The sequence below is a fragment of the Suricata suricatta genome, chromosome 9 (assembly GCF_006229205.1).
Source record: "Suricata suricatta isolate VVHF042 chromosome 9, meerkat_22Aug2017_6uvM2_HiC, whole genome shotgun sequence".
Taxonomy (NCBI): domain Eukaryota; kingdom Metazoa; phylum Chordata; class Mammalia; order Carnivora; family Herpestidae; genus Suricata; species Suricata suricatta.
This window is the reverse complement of record NC_043708.1, coordinates 103,775,114-103,794,454: the sequence shown is the minus strand read 5'-3', so window position 1 is coordinate 103,794,454 and position 19,341 is coordinate 103,775,114. Positions and strand designations below refer to the sequence as shown.

The following is a 19,341-nucleotide window of genomic DNA, read 5'->3' as shown; positions in this document are numbered from 1 at the left end:
CCTGAGCTCACAGGTTCCTGAGATGGAGTCCGAGTCGGGCTCTGCACTGACAGTGCAGGATTCTCTCTCCCTCTCTCTCTGCCTCTTCCCTGCTGATGCAGGTGCACACTTGCTCTCTCTCTCAAAATAAATACACGTTTTAAAAAAATGTGTGTGGGTGTTGTAAAGGTGGCAGAGTGGGGAAGAATGGGAGGTGGAATAAGAGAGAGAGACAAAGGGGCGCCTGGGTGCCTCAGTTGGTTAAGCGTCCAGCTTCGGCTCAGGTCAGATCTCACATTCGTGGGTTCGAGCCCCGCGTCAGGCTCTGTGCTGCCAGCTAGCTCAGGGCCTGGAGCCTGCTTCCGATTCTGTGTCTCCTTCTCTCTCTGCCCCTCCCCCTATCATGCTCTGTCTCTCTCTGTATCAAAAATAAATAAAAAAAACATTTAAAAAAAGAATTAAAAAAAAAAAGAGAGAGACAAAGTGGACGCAGCAAAATGTAAATAACTGGTGAATTGGAATTAAGGGTATAGAGAACTTCCTGCACTATTCTTTCAACATTTCTATATATTTGAAAGTGTATCAAAATTAAAAGTTACCCAAAAAAATGTGGCTTAAAATTTTCAGAGATGAAAACTTAATTTATTGCCAACAGATGTTCAACAAAGGAATTTCTAAGGGATTGTACTTCAAAAAGGAAACACAGTAATCCCAAAAGGAAGGTCTGAAATGCAAAGCAAAACAATGATAAGCATATGGATAAATCCAAACACTGGATAGAGAAAAACAATACAAATAAATAATGGTTAAGTTGTGGCGGGGAGAAGAGAAAAAAGGCCAAACATGACTTACAATCCCGAAGCCATAAAGGACTGATTAATTCAACTACATAAAAATGTTAAAAGCTTCAACATAGCAAAACAAAAACCACCAGGAAAGAAAGTCACTTTGTGAATACTGTTATCATAGTCTTTACTGTCTAATGTTATTATTTAAATGACTCTACCCTCCAGAACTCCTTGTTGACAAGTACTTTGGTTCTGGAGGGGAGGGGGGCCAGCCGGGGAGAACTGCACAGTGGGGAGGCAGGAAGTGAGGCGGGCAAGGCAGACAGGGCAGCAGGGATTCGAAGAGGGGCACTACTGGCGTCGAGGTGGGAGGATTCCTCCTTGTGCAGGAGAACCCCATGCGCTGCAGGACGTTTACAGAACACTGCCCAGGCGAATTGCTCCTGAGTCACTGTAACAACCAAAACGTGCCCCTGCATATTTCCACATGCCCACTGAGAATGGCAGCCCTGGTGGAGGACCACCGGACTAGACAATGAAGGCTCCTACTCATAAGAAATCTGGATCTTATCATGAGGCAATGAGAACCACTGCAGGATGTTTAAGCAAGGAAGCAACACGATCAGGCCTTTGGGATTTATAAAGATCACCCTGGACGCACCTGGGTGGCTCAGTCGGTTAAGCATCCAGCTTCGGCTCAGGTCATGATCTCTCAGTCCGTGGGTTCAAGCTCTATGGGTGGGAGCCCCATGCCTGACAGCTCAGAGCCTGGAGCCTGCTTCGGATTCTGTGTTTCCCTCTCTCTTTGCCCTCTCCGACCCTGAATCTCCCCCTCCCCCCTACACTCTGCCTCTCTCATAAAAATTTAAAAATTTTTTAAAAATGAAAAAAAAAGATCACTCTGGCAGCAGCGAGGAAGATTGAGGGGTATCAAATACAAAGAAATCAAGAAGCAACAATAAATGGTATAGGGGAGTGAGGAAGGGGATGACGACACAGTCTTCCTGGTCACGCTTGGGATTCCTATGGGAATTCAAGTAAAGCTATCCATGCAGAGTTGGGTATACATGTGTGGGGGGGAGATGGGGGAGAGGCAGATCTGGAGTAGATGCAGACTTTTTTCCCTCAATGTTTCGTAAGAACACTTTAAATCCCAGCCTCCAGACCTCCTCCTAGCCTGACGCAAAGAAACACTTACCTTGCTCTCCCAACTGGTAAAGCAAGCGGTCCAACAGTCTCCCCAGCAGAGAAATCAGAAATAGCAGTTTCCTCAGACTGTAGTTCTTCAACATGACTTGTTTCTTCCTTCTCTAAAGGCTTTAAAAATATTTTTTTTAATTACTTAGCCAGGTGAAAGAACACTCACCAGTCAATTCTTCACTATGCTAGAACACAATGTACTGGTTCCTAAACCCTTAAGCACAAATGACTGGGTTATGCCAAGAAGCACAGCTATGAAGCAGTCTGGTACCAATTAATCTTGCCATTAGAAGCATTTCCACGTCTTATAAAAAGATAACGATGGAAGTTGTTACTGACGAAAGCATCTGATGCCATTAAGAAAAGAAGTGCTCGGACATGTATGAAAGAAGGAGCAAAAGACAAAGCTCCCCACGGGGAGACTCCCAATTTTTCACTTCCCAAACTCAAAGGTCCACAGCCCTTACTCCTCAAATCTACTCTTCCTAGGATTCACAGCTCTCATTTGTTTTACAGGGTTCTGAAACAAATCTATGTGTTTCTAATATCTACGTGTTTAAATAATTAAACAGCTCAGCCTTGCCAATAACAACAATAACCACAAGAGTTAACATTTCCTGGGCATTACAATAGCCAGCTACTGTTCTAAGTTTTCTTTCACTTTTCATAAAAACCCTGAAATAGATACTATTAACAACTGTTTTTAGATGGGAAAACTGAGGTAGCAAATAACTCACCTAGAATAACACAGCCGGTGAGTGGCAAAGGCAACCTTTGAATCCAGGCAGTCTGACTTCAAAACTCAGGTTCTTACCCCTGAAGCTCTTTGGGCATTAAATCCTCTGCCCACTTAACAGGTATCAGACCTGGGTATTTCCTCAACTTTGAATTTATTTTGCCAGATTGCAGACTCCATTCCCTTCCAGGCCTAGCTCTCCAAATAGTTCCTAGAACTGCTAGTACCAAAAAATCTCATTTTTTCTTCTGTTTAATACCCATCTACCTAAAATTTGTGCTTCAAGCACAACTGACCTTTGCAGAGACAAGGGCCTTAATTTTTCCTCATCCAAAAATGCCAGGGTCCCAGTGAATTCCAGGAACCTTCTCCTGACTGCAAGCTGCCTCCCCACTAGTATCCTAACCCAGATTTCCATATCCCCTTGGCTCATCCTTATCTTTTCCCGGGTAACTCACCTTCATCTGACCAACTTCATTTTTTCAACTTTTTCTCTCTATACAATTTCCCTTCTCTCCATAGCAAAAGTCTACACTCAACCATTTAATTCACCTATAATTATTTTCTAAGCATCTGTCCACCGTAGAAAGGCAGTAATAACACCATTTTATTACATAACAAATAAGTTGACCCCTCCTCAAAAGGAGTTTTTACGAATTAAAATAAAAAGCTCCCTGTTCATTTGCCATAATGCCCATCCAGACAGCATGAGGGTCCTACAACAGAAGTGTTCCTTCTAAAAGTACCTCCACTTTTGGGGGCACCTGGATGGCTCAGTTGGGTAAGTGTCCAAGTCTTGGTTTTAGCTCAGGTCATGATCTTGTGGTTTGTGGGTTTGAGCCTCGCATCAGGCTCTGCACTGACAGTGTGGAGCCTGCCTATGATTCTCTCTCTCCTTCTCTTGCTCTGCCCCTCCCTCGCTTGTGTGCTCTCTTTCACAAAAACTAAATAGAATTAAAAAAAATTTTTTTTAAAAGTACCTCCACTTTCCCCTATTAGAGTCTGTTCCAAACAATGTAGTCAAAGGAATGGGTTCTGACCCCAAAGCAACTGTGTAACACGACAGCATTACCACCACTCAATAAAAACTGCTGAACCTGTTCTGCCAAAACACCATAATTAAAACACAAAGGTTTACGGTTGGAATTACAAAGTGATGCAAAAGATAAGTTTTCTCTGTTATATTTAACAAACTTAAAGCAGAACTTCATGAGTCATACCTATGTATGCTGTGCTGTTCAGTACGCCAGCCACTAGCCACATGTGGCTACTGAGTACTGGCAACATGGCCAGACCAAATGAAAATGTTAAGTGTAAAATACACACCAGGTTTTGAAGATGCAGTATCGGGGGCGGCGGCGGGGATCCTTGGGAGGGCAAGGGGTAATCCTCGGGGTGCCTGGGTGGCTCAGTCCATTAAGCGTCTGACTTTGACCCAGGGCATGATCTCATAGTTCATGGGTTGGAGCCCCAAGCAGGCTCTGAGCCGGCTTTGGATTCTGTGTCTCCCTCTCTCTCTGCCTCTCCCCTCAAAATATCTCATTAAAGATTTTTATCTTAACTAGGCATTGAAATATTATTAAATATACATTAAATAAAAAGTATTATTAAACTTAACTTCAGACAATTCCACACCTCGGTATTTACCATAAAGAAAAAACTTGTGCTCACACAAAAAGCTGTACAAAAATGATTATAGCAGCTCTATCCATGATCACTGAAGACTGAAAACGGCCCAAATGTCCTTCAAAGGGTGACTAGGTAAATAAACTATGGTGCAGACACAGAATGGACTCAGCAATTCCAAGAAGTGAACCACTGATACACTTATAACTTGGATGAATCTTAAAGACATTATACAGAGTAAAAGAAGCCAGACTCAAAAGGTTACAAACTGTATGTTTCTATTCATGATAAAAGACAAAATTATACCAAAGGAAAAGAGATCAGCAGTTGCTGGGGGGTAAAGGTCAGGACAAAGTAGGATTTTAAAGGGATAGCACGAGAGACTTGTTTAGGATGACGGAACTGTTTTGTGCCCTGATTGTGATGGTGATTACCAGAATCTATCTACATGTGTGCTAAAATTAACAGAAGTGGACAACAAAAGTAAAAACTCAATTTTACTATATATGATAATTACTTTCACTTTTTTTTTAAGTTTCTGTGAGATAGAACCAGCAGGGACGGAGCAGAGAGACAGAGGGACAGAGGATCTGAAGTGGGCTCCGTGCTAACAGCACAGAGCCTGATGCGGGGCTCCAACCACAAACCATGGGATCACGACCTGAGCCAAAGTCGGACACTTTACGTACTGAGGCCCCCAGGCGCCCCCTAACTTTAAAAAATCAGACTACTACAAAATGTTAAATTACCTATGCGATTTTCATTATATTTCTAAATGAGAAATTTAGAAATTCTGTTTCTAGAAGAATTAGAATCCACTCTCACTAATATACTGATAAAAAAAAAAGGACACATCTGAGATTATTCCCAAAAAACTGAATTTGACTATTAGTTATCAAACAAGCCCAGGGACTCCTGGCTGGCTCAGCCAGGGGAGTGTGAGACTCTTGATCTCAGGGCTGCAAGTCTGAGCCCCACTTGAATTTTTAATTTTATTAAAAATAAAAATTCATTCATTCAATAAATTTATTAAAAATAAAATTTATAAAAAAGAATTAAGCACAAAGCCCAAACACTACTTACCAATTTCTCCATGATGAATACTATATCATTTTCATCTAGAATATTTTTCAAAGGGTTTGGTTGGCCTTTGCCAATCAACTGCACTTGAACATCAGTCTGTTAAAAAAAGATGTGAAGCAATGTTATATTTACATACAAATATGTTAATACAAATATTTAACAAATATTTAAACACATAAAGACCAGTTGCAGACAACTGACTGCAAAAGAAAATCTGAACAAGACATAATATTCTACAGATTTCATTTATTCTTTGCCATGTTGTTTCCTCATGTTTAGACAAATCCAGCTCTTATATTCACATCTACAAATGCTTTAAAGCTCACCTAATGTGTACCCTGCCTTGTAGAGCCTTCTTTTGGTTAGGATCACACAGACAATCTCTTCCTTCTACTATATTTATAATCATGTACCATATAATTAGCACTTAACTAAATATGATCTTTCTTTCTGATTATACTATGGAATTTAGAAGGTTATCAGTTTTTAGGAACTGCTTATTTTTCCATTCCTATTACAAACATACTTATTGCAGAAAAATCTGAAAACAGCTAACAGATTTTTAGAAACTCACATATAGTTCTACTAGCTAGGATAGTCATCACTGTTATTAGCCTGGTTGGTCTTTATCTTGCCAGAACTTTTTGCAAACATGTAAATAAATAAATCTACTTAAGTAGAAATGTATCCAGTATTTAGGTATCTAGATAGTCTTTTGCTTAACAAAAATATAACATGCTAAATCACAAGCTTCTTGACATGCCATTAAATGTTCTTTGGCTCTACCATCATATAATTCCATTTTCTTCAACCTTTGGATAGTTTTAAGTTATTTGCTATAATAAACAACTAATAATCGACATCCTTGAATTTCTTACACTGAATATCTAGAATCACACTGACATTTTCAAATTGTCTTGCAAATATGCCATGCCCACATATTCACATTCCCATCACCGTTTATTTTTTATCATCTCACAGCAAAAATTAGTATCTTGCTTGTTACTGTTCTAATTTTCACTTATTTGATTACTAGTAAAGGTGAACAGTCTCTCATATGCTTATTATTTACAAATGCCTCTCATTTGAATCTGTTTAATTTCCCAGTTTGGATACTGAAGCATTTAGATACCAAGTTCAAAGAACAAAGGATAATGTGTTTATTCTAATCTACTAGGTTCTTGAGTTTCAACTACCATTGTGGATTGAATATATCCCTCTGAATGGTATGGTGAAGTCTTAACCCCTGGTTCCCCTGAATGTGACCTTCTTTAGAAAGAGTGTCTTTGATAGGGTGTCTACGTCGCTCAGTTGGTTATGCGTCCAACTTTGGGTTCAAGCCCCATGTTGAGCTCTGTGCTGACAGCTCAGAGTCTGCAGCCTGCTTCAGATTCTGTGTGTGTCTCTCTCTGCCCTTCCCACCCTCATGCCGTGTGTGTGTGTGTGTGTGTGTGTGTGTGTGTGTGTATGTGTCAAAAACAAACACAAAAAAAGAGGCTCTTTGCAAAAGTAATCAAGTTGAGGATTAACTTGGATTAGAGGGGCCCTAAATCCAATGACTGATGTACTTATAAGGAGTGAAAGATTTAGACACACAAGGATACTCTGTATTAACAGGGGCAGAAATTACAGTAATGTATCTGTGAGCCAAGAAACTCCAAGGATTGTTGAAAACCACCAGAAACTGGAAGGAACCAAGAAAGGATCCTTTCCTAGAGCCTTCAGTAGGAGCATGGCCCTCCTGACACTTCCATTTCAGAGTCCTAGTCTCCAGAACTGCGGCAGAACAAATTTGTTTTAAGCAAACCAATCTGTGGTCAGAGCAGCCCTAGGAAACTACTATACATATCAAGCAAGAATTCAGATAGGGTGAGATTAACACATTTACCCAGGTATACCTAGGTACGTAAGAAATAACACTATTGTATTTTTCCTTCTGAGATTACTTATTTGTGGCCTTTGCCTATTTTTCTACCATAGTTGACATTTTTCTTATGGATTCTTATGACCTTTTTATGTATGTCATATATATGATATATTAGCCTTTATCTTATAGGACTATTTCTCTTCAGCTTATTTGTCTTTTAGCATCCAATTAATTTTAGTTCACTATTTTACAGATTAAATTTTGTGAGGACTTTACCTATGGAACACTTGGCATATTTTAGATGCTTAATAAATCAATGAATATTTATAGCAGCCTTATTTATAACTATCAAAAACTGGAAACAACCGAAGTGTCCATCACCTGGTAAGTATGTGACTGTCGCACACTCATACAAGGAGATGGTATTCAACAATAAAAAGGAATGAACTACTGATACACACAAAACATAGATGAATCAGGCATTACATTCACTGATGGAAACCAGACCCAAAAGACTACATAGCGTACAGGCCTTGCAGACACTGCCACCCCAGAGCCGCCCACACCGCCCAGCCATGCTCAACCCCACCATGTTCTTTGATATCACCACGGACAGCAAGCCCTTGGGCCACATCTCCTTCAAGCTGTTTGCAGACAAAGTTCCAAAAACAGTAGAAAACTTTCATACTCTGAGTACTGGGGAGAAAGGATGTGGTTATAAAGGTTCATGTTTTCACAGAATCATTCCAGGATCTAGGTGCCACAGTGGTGACTTCACACGCAATAATGGCCCTGGTGGCAAGTCCATCTATGGGGAGAAATGTGATGATGAGAATTTCATCCTGAAACACACAGGTCCTGGTATCTTGTGCATGGCAAATGCCAGACCCAACACAAATGGTTCCCAGTTTTTCATCTGCTCTGCCAAGATGGAGTAGGTGAGCAGCAAGCACGTAGCCTCTGGGAAAGTGAGGGAGGGAATGAATATTGTGGGAGCCATGGAGCACTTTGGGTCCAGGAATGGCAGGACTAGCAAGAAGATCACCATTGCTGACTGTGGACAAATCTAATAAATTTGGTTTTATGTGAACTACCAGAACATTCCTTCTGTAGCTCGGGAGAGGACCCCAGTCTGCTCAAAATCTCCTACAATCTTTGTGCTCTCACTGCAGTTCTACAGACTCCGTATTTTCCGTACTCCCCTCCAAGTCTAGCTGGATTGTAGAGTGAAGTTTATGATAATGAAATAAAAGCTACACAACAACAACAAAAAATATAGCGTATGATTTTTATTTAGTGACACTCTGGAAAAGGCCAGAGACAAAGGGCTGACTATAAAAGGACATGAGAGTTTTGGAGGTGACAGAAATATTCTAGATCTTGATTATGGAGGTGGCCATATGACTGAATGCATTTGAAAAAACTCACAGAACTGTACTCTAAGAGGGTGGAATTTACTCTAAATTAACTTCAATGAACCCAATTTAAAAAAGCAGAATGTTAGGATTAATGAGTTATGTTTAAAGACCAAATCAATTGTTCATACCTCATAGATAAACGGGTCTCTATGGATTCCTTTCTTTTCTTCATCAAACTCCCTGAAATGCAGAACAACATGTGAAAAACAGAGCTACAGTATTCTGACATTTAAATTCAGAAGTTAGTCATGACTTTATCTCTGCATGACACTAGTGAGAAAAGTTAAATGCAAACCAGCCCTAGGGCATGGTTGGGAAGGGGGGCGCCGCAGAAAAAGAGTATAAGTCAAGAATAGAAAAAAGAAATGTGGTAGAGATTAAGAGACTCCTCAGAGGCAGCAGGAAATCAGGTTACCCAGCTCTACTCTCCTATCTTCTGAAACACATTATCAGTTACTATTAAAAATGTAATCTACAGCATGACTTGGGAAGTCAAAATCACTGGATTCTAATCTGCCACTGAATCAGTGGGTAACCACAGAAAAGTTAGTTAAGGTTCCCAGCCCTAGATTTCTATGGCTAAAATGGAAACAGCTATTCTCCTTCTCTTTATGAGCTGTCACTAAAAACTTAGTAAATTTGATGTTAAACAATTTCCTTTCAAAAATGTAAACACAAGGGGCACCTGGGTGGCTCAGTCAGTTGAGCGTCCGACTTTAGCTCAGTTCATGATCTCATGGTTCATGGGTTAGAGCCTGGTGTCGGGCTCTGTGCTGACAGTTAGCTCAGAGCCTGGAGCCTGTCTTTGGATTCCGTCTCTCCCTCTCCCTCTGACCCTCCCCTGCTTGTGCTCTCTCTCTCTGGCTCTCAAAAATAAATAAAAAACATTAAAAAAATTTTTTGATGTAAACACAAAACCCTCAGATATCATTTAATAATTACCATTTCATCCAGGAAAGTTTTAAAATAGTATTCCCAAAGCATGTAAATTATAAACCATAAATATATGAAAATTTAAATTAAAAATTGTAATTAATTAAAATTAAATATACCAAAATATACCAAAATTGGCAAGCATGAACTACTTCTGTAAGCAGAAAAAAAGTAATAAAGATAAATAATGAGGGGCATCTGGATGGTAGTTGATTGAGTCTGATCTTTAGAGTCCTGAAGGACCCCAGTGGAATTGTTCCAGGATACCATTTTTTATGTGATCTACTCTTATGGAAATAAAAATAGGAGAGCCAGCCCTGTAAATGACTGGCTTTTGCTATTTTGGACAAGATTCTGATTTATTCTTAAAGATATTTGTCTTTTATGTATAACTGAGAGATGTTATTTGATTATTCAATAATCATGTATACTGCAGGCAGACACTCTTCCTAGATGTCCAGGATACAGAACAAAAATATAGTCCCTCGTTCATACTCTCGACTGAAGTCTAAAGAATAAACCAACAGGGGTGCCTGAGTGGCTCAGTCGGTTAAGCATCTGGCTTCGGCTCAGGTCAGATCTCGCAGTTCGTGGGTTCGAGCCCCGCGTCGGGCTCTGTGCTGACAGCTCAGAGCCTGGAGCCTGTTTCAGATTCTGTGTCTCCCTCTCTCTCTGACCCTCCCCTGCTCACACTGTCTCTCTCTGTCTCTCAAAAATAAGTAAAAAGCATTAAAAAATATTAAAAAAAAAAAGAATAAACCAACAGTTACAAGTCACAATACAGGGTGAGGAGTGCTCTGACAGAGGTGAATGCAGGGTACTGTGGTAGGACAATGGAAGACATTTTGCTAGAACACTAGAGCTTTATCCTGAAAGCCCAGAGGAACTCACTAAAAGATTTTAAATGGTCCTTCTGACCAAGAGATAGAGGGTATAAACTTGGAGGCCAGGTAAATAGCTATGAATAAGAAGTGATGATGGACTGAACAAAAGCAATAGAGATGGAGGGCAAAGTGCACCACGTGACTGACTAGACAGAATGGGGAGGGAGGGTGGTGGAAAAGAGAAATGAGAATCTTGGATTTGGAGCTCTTAATTCATAGATGGAACTCAGAAACAGAAAGTCAGTTGTGGGAGAAAGATGAATTCAGTTTTGCAAACATGGAATTTTGAGGTTCTCATAGAAATTTCCAGTAGGCAACTGGATACAGAGACGTTGTGAAGGATTCAAGAGAAGTAAAGGAGACTTTTGTGCTTACAAGTAGAAAAAAATGCTAACATCCATTAAATAATTGTTAACTATAAAGGATCTAAATAAAACAGTATCAATGGGAGACTGGTTAAACATCACAGGCACAGAATGATATATTATAAAGCAGTTAAAAACGAAAAATAAGCTGTAGGGTGTCATACTGAAAGTCTTTCGAGACACTATTAGTTAAAAAAAAAAAGCCTAGTGCTCTTTCTACAATGTTAAAAAAATTGGCAAACATTAACTACTTCTGTAAGCAGGAAAAAAGCAATAAAGATAAATAATGAGGGGCGCCTGGGTGGCTCAGTTGGTTGAATGTCCAACTCTTGGCTTCAGCTCAAGTCATGTCAAGTTCATATCTCAAGATTCCTGAGATACAGCCCAGCATCTGGCTCTGCACTGATGGTGCAGAGCCTGCTTGGGATTCTCTCTCTCCTCTCTCTGCCCTTCATTCACTCTCTCTTGCTCTCAAAATACATAAATAAATAAATAAGCAAGCCTTTTTAAAAAAGCCAAATATTTTTTACAAAATAATGAAAAAGTGTGGCATTTAGAAAACAGGTGGTTAGATTACATCAGTGGTTCTCAAAGTTGTGGGGACAGGCCAGCAGCAAGGTTCACCTGGAATGTGATAAAAAGGAAAATTCTTTGGCCCCAGGCAGACTTACTAAACCAGAAGTGAGGGTGGGGCTCAGGAATCTGTATTTTGACAACCCACCAGGTGATTCTGATGCAAGTTCAAATTTGAGAACTACTGGATTCGATTTTAAAGTTGGACGCAGAACTAGATGGACTCCCTTTTTATAGTAGCAATTCACTAGAATAAAGTCTTAGAGCACAATGAAATAAAGGTACTTCAAAACACACTATTACGTTTTAACTGTGGATCACGTAAGGAACTTGTCCAGACAATACATTTCACACCAGAAAGGCTTTTAACCGATTAAGGATGTCAACATCTAGTTTCCCATATTCTGAGAGGTGCCTGTAACATATCCTAAGTTCTGTGCATTATCACAATCAATAAAGGGCCTCTTGAAAAACCTGTCATCTTCCCCCTCGACTGATAACGTACAGTTGTTTTCGCCTATACGAGACTACAGGCAAGCCCCCGCAGAGCTAACCCCACACTGGAACAGATGACCAAACCGCCTTTCTTCAACTCCCAGACCCCAGGAAAGCTGCCTTAGTCGGTAACATAGGCGCCACTGAGAAGCGACAGGGCGCTTATCCCTATGCAGGGGGCAAGAGGATTGGGGCGGGGTCGACAAAGACGCCCAGGGAGAAGTACTGTCCTCGCACCCAAACAACAGCAAGGGCTACAACTCACTGCAGGAGACGAGAGTAAAATTCCTCAGCGGCTCGGTTCATCAGGGACCACATCGCGCCTTAGTTTTGACTGCAGATACGCAACCGCCAATCTGAATTGCGCGCCGGGCGCTGACGTCCAGGGTCATGACCCCATCGCCGGGACTACTTTTACACCCCACCCACTCCCTACAGTCCCTGTTTGTCAACCAAGGTAATCTTTTGTTTAAGAGCACACCGCTGTTTTTCCTCTGCCAACATTTTTCCATTCCTGTAAGAAAAAGTTAAAAGAAGGAGCCGCGACTGAGAGAGAAGACACTTTGTCTCGCGAGAGCTGCCACGCCTCCTTATGGATTATTCCGCGAAAAGGAGTCCCTGGCTTCTAAGCGCTATTGTTGGCTTTGAAAGTGAGTAAATGCCGTAATTTCATGCATGTGGAAAAAATTACGCTATTTGTTATTTTTATAGAATGGTAGAGAGATATTTTATGTCTCTGGATTGGTTCTGAGGCGGGGCAGGTTGGCGGACGAGTTGAAGGCTACAAATAGAGCGGAAGTGCTAGGCACTTCCTTTTCCTATAGGAGCCGCCGGGTTGAGAGGAGCGTGGCCCTCTCCTCTCCCCGCGATGGTGAGTGGCGGTCTTTTCTGGAAAATTTTTTCTTTCTCTCGGGTCCCGTCAGGAATGGGTTAGGGGTTTAGAGCGCAAAATCTGTAGGGGAGAAAGCGAGTACAAAAGAGATGAGGATGAGAGGCATCATCTGTGGCTTGGAGCTGAGTAGTGCGGCTTTACGGCAGCCATTTTAGAGGCAACGTGGGCGTCCCAGCACTGGGCGACACAGCTCGCTCTCAGGTGCGGAGGAACCTTTGGGATTTTAGTTATCCTTGTATCGTAGAAGGCATAAGTTCTACCGAAAATCTGGAAACTCTTGGGTCCTAAGACTGAATCAGGGCCAAAATCAATTTTGAGCCTTGTGTTTTCAGGTGTGGTTCAGTAAAGAACATTTTCATTTTTCGAGATCTGATGTTAAAGATCCGCATATCCACATTGTTCTGAATTCTCAATCTGTGTTCATCTAAATATGTGCCTCTACAAAAACTTATTTTCTTAACTTAGGAATTGCTCTATTAGGTGTTCACTAAACGTATGAATTTGTTAGCCAGCTCATCGTATTATTAATGTCACTTGTACTGCATTGTGCAGTGTTTTATGGGGAAGGAACCGTGGGGGTGGGGAGAACACTATACTTGTGATCCTTGCGTGAAAGATTGAACAAAATAACACTAATCTTCGATGGTAGTGTTGTCGACATGGGGTATGGAAGAGGAGGCAGTAGGGCTTTAAGAAATCAGAGAAACTTCAGAGAAGGTAGTCTGAAGGAGGACATGCAGGTTGTCTTTAGGATAAAGACTTAACTATCTCTGAGGAAGAAGGCATTGGCCCTCAGTGTAGGTATGGATAATAGTGTCTGGGAAAGCGTGTGGGAGATGAAATCCCACAGATCTTGTAGGCTATCCTCACATTTAGTTTTACTGTCAGATGATAAGTCTTTGGAGAAGGTTGAACAAAAAGAAACATCAGTATTTGTACTGTAAGTTTTGTGATCCGAGTTTGGGATGGAGGGGCAAGGGCAGAAATTTCAAGTAGAGCTGTAGTAGACAAGATTTGCTGACATTTGGGATGGAAGAGTTTATTGGAGATGGTGGCATTAAATAGCATTTTCAAATCTTAACAGTATCCTTTGAATCGTTTGCCGTGTGAGACCTGGTTTGAAAGCTTAATGATCAATTTTGTGGTTGAACTTGAGATTGTAAATGTCCTTGAAGTGTGAGAAGTATTGAAGTTAATAAACATCATGTGTTGATAATAGCCTTTGTTTCAGCTGAGTGTTGTCTACCTCCCCAAACTTCAGTCGCCTGTAATTGAGTTTAAATGGTATTGTTGATACTTGACCATAGTGCTTTCGACGTTGTCAGTATAAACATTTTTCTTTTTCCCCAGGCGTGCGCTCGTCCATTGATCTCGGTGTACTCCGAAAAGGGGGAGTCATCTGGCAAAAATGTTACTCTGCCTGCTGTATTCAAGGCTCCCATTCGACCTGATATTGTGAACTTTGTTCACACCAACTTGCGCAAAAACAACAGACAGCCATATGCTGTCAGTGAATTAGCAGGTATGGATTTTTCGAGGGTTGAGGTTTTAAGACCTGCCTAACAGCAGTGATGATATAACACTCCATTGGTCCGTGTTTCTGAACCACATGATTTTCTTGGATGTTCTGATGCTGTTGCTACCATGCATAATAGTTCTATATTAGTATGATTAGGTAGCTGAAACTTAGATTTGTTCCCAATTTCAGGTCATCAAACCAGTGCTGAGTCTTGGGGTACTGGCAGAGCCGTGGCTCGAATTCCCAGAGTTCGAGGTGGTGGGACTCATCGTTCTGGCCAGGGTGCTTTTGGAAACGTATCCTTTGTTTCACTGTGTGGATTGGTCAGCTCTTACGGAATTTATCAGACCACTTGGTTTATACGTGTTCGTTTGAAAACATTTCAAACATCCTGATAGTGTTCAGGTTAAACATTGCTTTAGGCAGACAGGGACTTGAATATTGGGAAATTTTGCTTGCAATGATGTCGTAATTTGCGTCTTACTCTGTTCTCAGCGACAGTTGCCTGCTGTCAGTACGCTGGTTCAGAAGGGTGACGAAAATTCTTACTGAGCAAGACATAATCTTTTAATTACTAAAATTTTGAGAAATGAGATTCTTAACTGGGAAAATAGATGTGTCGTGGGGGCCGCATGTTTGCACCAACCAAAACCTGGCGCCGTTGGCACCGCAGAGTGAACACAACACAGAAGCGATATGCCATCTGCTCCGCCCTGGCTGCCTCCGCCTTACCAGCACTGGTCATGTCTAAAGGTTTGTAGAATTTGTTTTTACAGGAATAGTACAAAGTACCCTTTTTTCCTTCCTGAACCATCATGTTCATATTCGTAATCTGTGTCAATTCTATTCATTCCAGAATGCCTGACTAGATTTTCCTCTACTAAGTAATCGTTATGACTACTTAGATCTATAGTAAGTCATCAGGGAATACTGTAACTGGGAAACTAAAACCTTCCCTACTTTGTCATGTTCCCTACTTTGTCAAAATGATGAGATTCCACTTAATTGGTCCGTGTTTCTGAAACACATGATATTTGTGGAAATTCTGATTTGGCACATTGTATTCTGTGCTTTTGTGGGCTATAGGAAATGTTCCTCAATTTTTCAAAAGGTTCAGGGTAACTAGGTATTTGTTAATTGTCTTTGTCAGGTCATCGAATTGAGGAAGTTCCTGAACTTCCTTTGGTGGTTGAAGATAAAGTTGAAGGCTACAAGAAGACCAAGGAGGCTGTTTTGCTTCTTAAGAAACTTAAAGCCTGGAATGATATCAAAAAGGTTGGTTTAATGAACAGATTTGCAGTTTGGTGGTCCTTTGGCAGATGGTAAATTTCAAAAGGTGACTTGAGGACAGTGTAACTTGAGGGGCTATGAGAACACGGACTCTGAAACCTTATAAAATGTAGGTTTGAATCTTGACTGCCGTTTACAGTTGTGTGTTAATGTTGGGCAAGTCATTGTGGCTCCTTTTTGTCGTCTGTAGAGTGGAGATGAGTTACTGGGGACATATTTTAATCCAATTGCTAATCATTCTTGCATTTTAGGTCTATGCCTCTCAGCGAATGAGAGCTGGCAAGGGCAAAATGAGGAACCGACGTCGTATCCAACGCAGGGGACCCTGCATCATCTATAATGAGGACAACGGTATCATCAAGGCCTTCAGAAACATCCCCGGTAATTGTATTGCTTACATGTTTTGCTTGTCCATACTATGCAACTTTACTCAGCTTTTACTGTGATGAGATTCCACTGTATGGTCGGTGTTTCTGAAACACATGATTTTTTTTTTTGGAATTTCTGATTCTCAGCTGAATTGGTACACCAGTGATGGTTGGAACTGCCTAATTAGTAACCATTCTCGGGTACCTTACATAGCACTAAAGTACTGTAGATTTGTTTTCTGTGTTGAGATACAGGTTCCCCAATTTTCTTTTCCCTTTCAAAGGAATTACTTTGCTTAACGTAAGCAAACTGAACATTTTGAAACTTGCTCCTGGTGGGCATGTGGGACGTTTCTGCATCTGGACTGAGAGTGCTTTCCGCAAGTTGGACGATCTCTATGGCACTTGGCGTAAGGCTGCCTCCCTCAAGAGTAACTACAAGTGAGTGTTGTTCACATTCCAGTATCGAACACACATGTTTATGCTGCAGATACTCATATTTGCTGTTGGTTTGCATGTTTTGTAAATAAATGTTGGGCCATATGTTCTCATGTACAGACGCAACATGCTGAAATAGTGAGCTACTCTGAGAAGGTGGTAATGTAGTGGAAATTAAGAACTCGGGAGAGCTTCCTAGGTTAGTGAGGAATAGGAATTGAGCATCTTAATGTCGGCATTTTTTTTTTCAGCCTTCCCATGCATAAGATGCTTAATACAGACCTTAGCAGAATCTTGAAGAGCCCAGAGATTCAGAGAGCCCTCCGAGCACCACGGTAAACTTGGGATACTTAATCTCACTCTGACCTCTGCCTGTTGGTTATTCCAGAAACACGGATACTGTGAATACAGTTTTAATATTATAGCGTCTACTTTACAGCAAGAAGATTCATCGCAGAGTCCTCAAGAAGAATCCACTGAAAAACCTGAGAATCATGTTGAAGCTGAACCCATATGCAAAGACCATGCGCCGGAACACCATTCTTCGCCAGGCCAAGAATGTAAGTGATCATTTGGTTTTTGCTAGTATGTTTTTAGAAAGGTTTGATTCTTACGTTTTCTTCTTAATTTGTTACAGCACAAACTCCGAATGGATAAGGCTGCAGCAGCCTTAGAAGCCAAATCAGGGGAGAAGGGTGCTCCAGGCAAGAAGCCTGTGGTAGTAAAGAAAGGAAAGAAGGCTGTTGGTGTTAAGAAGCAGAAAAAACCATTGGCAGGAAAAAAAGCTGCAGCGACCAAGAAACCAGCAGCTGAGAAGAAGCCTGCAGAGAAGAAACCCACCACAGAAGAAAAGAAAGCTGCTGCATAACAACTTAGATTTGTTTATTCCGTAAAAGTCATATGATTTTGGACAGCTAATTATGAATAAAGGCCTAATCAAAGACCGTGAAAAACCTAACCTGTTGGATGTGTTTGTGAATTTTGGTTAGAATTTTATTTTGTTGCCCATAATCCTGTCATATGCTTCCATTTAATTGTCTGGTAAAAAACCATACTGTGCATTGTAAATCCATGCAGATGAATGGAAACAATGCTGCATAAATCCAGATCTAAAATCCAGTGTGTAAAGAAGGAGAAGCAGCTGATGGTTAAAAGACTGGTCAAACATGAAGCTGTTAGGATTTAGCAAGCCGCCTCCACAAAAACAAAAACCCCTGCCTTTGAAAATAGGTAAAATTCCATAAAGGTTTGGCTTTTTCGGTTCCACAAGAGGGCAGAATATGTACATTTAGAGGTAGTGCAGTAAGTTTATTCCTCCAGTTTCCTGTTAGACCCTGCCACGATAGGTTACTCAAAGAAATGCTGTCCTCAGTAAGTTGACCCACATTATGAAAGTGGCAGAAGCATTTTCCAGAGCTACTTGATATTTGCAGTTTTACTATGGGATGGATATATTCACCAAGTACAGCACAGAGGAGCGCTTGGGTGGCTTAGTCTTGAGCGTTTGACTTTAAGAGGGAGAGAATCCCAGGCAGACTGCACTGGCCATGGACAACCCTGTGTGGAGGTGGGTCTCGCAGCTTGTGAACTATGAGCTCGTGACCCAGGCCGAAGTCTGATCCTTAAACCTAGAACCTCTGACTTAATTCAGGCTGAAGTCCTGACCCGAGGGTCACAGAATGGACCCTCTTTAGGGTTCCACACTGAAATTGTACCCTTAGCATTTTCTAACTCTTGACTTGCTTTCCTGCTCACACGTTCTCCCTCTCAAAGGAGAAGCCTGTCCCCAGAGAACATGGTTTTCCTATGCTGTTCTGTCACAGCATGACGTCCCACCTTAGAGTTCACCTGTCATTTTTGTCTCCTGTCTAATCTTGTTTTACAACTGGTTGGTCTCCATTGGCAACCTACTTATCTTCCTCTTGGCAGATTTAGATCTCTGGCCCTTCTATGAAAGCATCATGGCCCAACTGAATTGTATGGCCCCGCTGTATGTCCCAATTGGCGCAGCCTCCTAAAACCACTTTACCTTGAGGAATCCTCCCTGCAAAGGCTGGTGCACCTCTGTGCTAGATAACTGGTTCTGATCTCTGCCCTCAGATGGACTTGCCAGTCTTGTGGGGTTAAAATAGCCACTTACTGCAACACTAAGTGCAATGCCACGGGCTCCTGGGTGGCTTAGGTGGTTGAGCGGCTTTGGGTTTCAGTTCAAGTCGTGATCTCCCAATTCGTGAGTTTGAGCCCCGCATTAGGCTCCACGCTGACAGCACAGAATCTGCCTGGGATTCGCTCTCTGACCCTCCTCTACTCTTTCTCAAAATAAATAAACGTAAGAAACAAATTTAAGTGTGATGCAGGAAGTACTGTTGAAGCATTTGAAAGTGGGTATTTGACTTTCTGTATCTCAAGTTCTTAACAGCTCTATGCCCTATGTTTTAGGATCCTGACCGTTATCAGACTCTGGTTTTGTTTTGTTTTGTTCTGTTTTAAAACCCCAGGTTTGGGGGTGCCTGACTGGATGAGTCAAAAGCACACGACTTCCATCTGGTCGTGACAGACTGATGTTGGCTGCAGAGACTACTTAAATAAAAACGTAAGGGGTGCCTGGGTGGCTCAGTGAGTTAAGCGCCTGACTCTTGCTTGGTCTTAGCTCAAGTCATGATCTCACAGTTTGTGGGTTCGAGCCCCACATGGGGCTCTGCGCTGATAGCACAGAGCTTGCCTGGGATTCTCTCTCTGCTTGCTCTCACGCAAAACAAATAAGCAAGAAAATTAAAATATATATATATGTATCATAAAAAAATTAAAACTTGAAAAAAACAACGCACTTTCCCACGACGAGCCAGCGAGAGTTCCGAGACTAGCCGGAAGCATCGCTGCCGGCGTG

General features: G+C 41.4%; 2 protein-coding genes, 4 non-coding genes and 1 pseudogene across 6 annotated transcripts in view; 6 read left to right on the top strand and 1 right to left on the bottom strand.

Moving 5' to 3' along the window:
* ZWILCH (zwilch kinetochore protein) overlaps positions 1-12,281 on the bottom strand; it is a 35,513-nt gene extending 23,232 nt beyond the window's left edge. Inside the window, exons 1-4 of the mRNA XM_029951193.1 lie at positions 12,213-12,281; positions 8,826-8,877; positions 5,413-5,508; positions 1,966-2,084 (exon numbers count right to left, since the gene is read on the bottom strand). Of these exons, the coding sequence (XP_029807053.1) occupies positions 1,966-2,084; positions 5,413-5,508; positions 8,826-8,877; positions 12,213-12,265 (320 nt within the window). The 5' untranslated portion in view covers positions 12,266-12,281. The remainder of the gene's footprint in view (positions 1-1,965; positions 2,085-5,412; positions 5,509-8,825; positions 8,878-12,212) is intronic.
* LOC115301371 lies at positions 7,855-8,349 on the top strand (annotated as a pseudogene).
* Positions 12,282-12,745: 464 nt separating the features above from the next.
* On the top strand, positions 12,746-17,412 carry RPL4 (ribosomal protein L4). Its single transcript, XM_029952133.1, has 10 exons — positions 12,746-12,818; positions 14,190-14,361; positions 14,548-14,654; positions 14,973-15,111; positions 15,509-15,633; positions 15,900-16,029; positions 16,301-16,457; positions 16,706-16,789; positions 16,894-17,014; positions 17,092-17,412. The coding sequence occupies exons 1-10, from the start codon at positions 12,816-12,818 to the stop codon at positions 17,320-17,322; spliced, it is 1,269 nt and encodes a 422-aa protein (XP_029807993.1). The 5' UTR covers positions 12,746-12,815; the 3' UTR covers positions 17,323-17,412.
* On the top strand, positions 14,404-14,474 carry LOC115303148. Its single transcript, XR_003913856.1, has one exon. It is a non-coding gene; the product is annotated as a small nucleolar RNA SNORD18 (small nucleolar RNA).
* LOC115303167 lies at positions 14,815-14,913 on the top strand. The gene has a single exon (XR_003913874.1). It is a non-coding gene; the product is annotated as a small nucleolar RNA SNORD16 (small nucleolar RNA).
* On the top strand, positions 15,340-15,411 carry LOC115303147. The gene has a single exon (XR_003913855.1). It is a non-coding gene; the product is annotated as a small nucleolar RNA SNORD18 (small nucleolar RNA).
* LOC115303149 lies at positions 16,086-16,160 on the top strand. The gene has a single exon (XR_003913857.1). It is a non-coding gene; the product is annotated as a small nucleolar RNA SNORD18 (small nucleolar RNA).
* Positions 17,413-19,341: the final 1,929 nt, after the last annotated feature.

What these genes read in the sequence shown, in the direction of transcription:
- RPL4 (XM_029952133.1), top strand. An exon ending in AGAGCCCTCCGAGCACCACG is followed by an intron (nt 16,790 to 16,893) that starts GTAAACTTGGGA and finishes TCTACTTTACAG; the next exon opens with CAAGAAGATTCATCGCAGAG. An exon ending in TTCTTCGCCAGGCCAAGAAT is followed by an intron (nt 17,015 to 17,091) that starts GTAAGTGATCAT and finishes AATTTGTTACAG; the next exon opens with CACAAACTCCGAATGGATAA.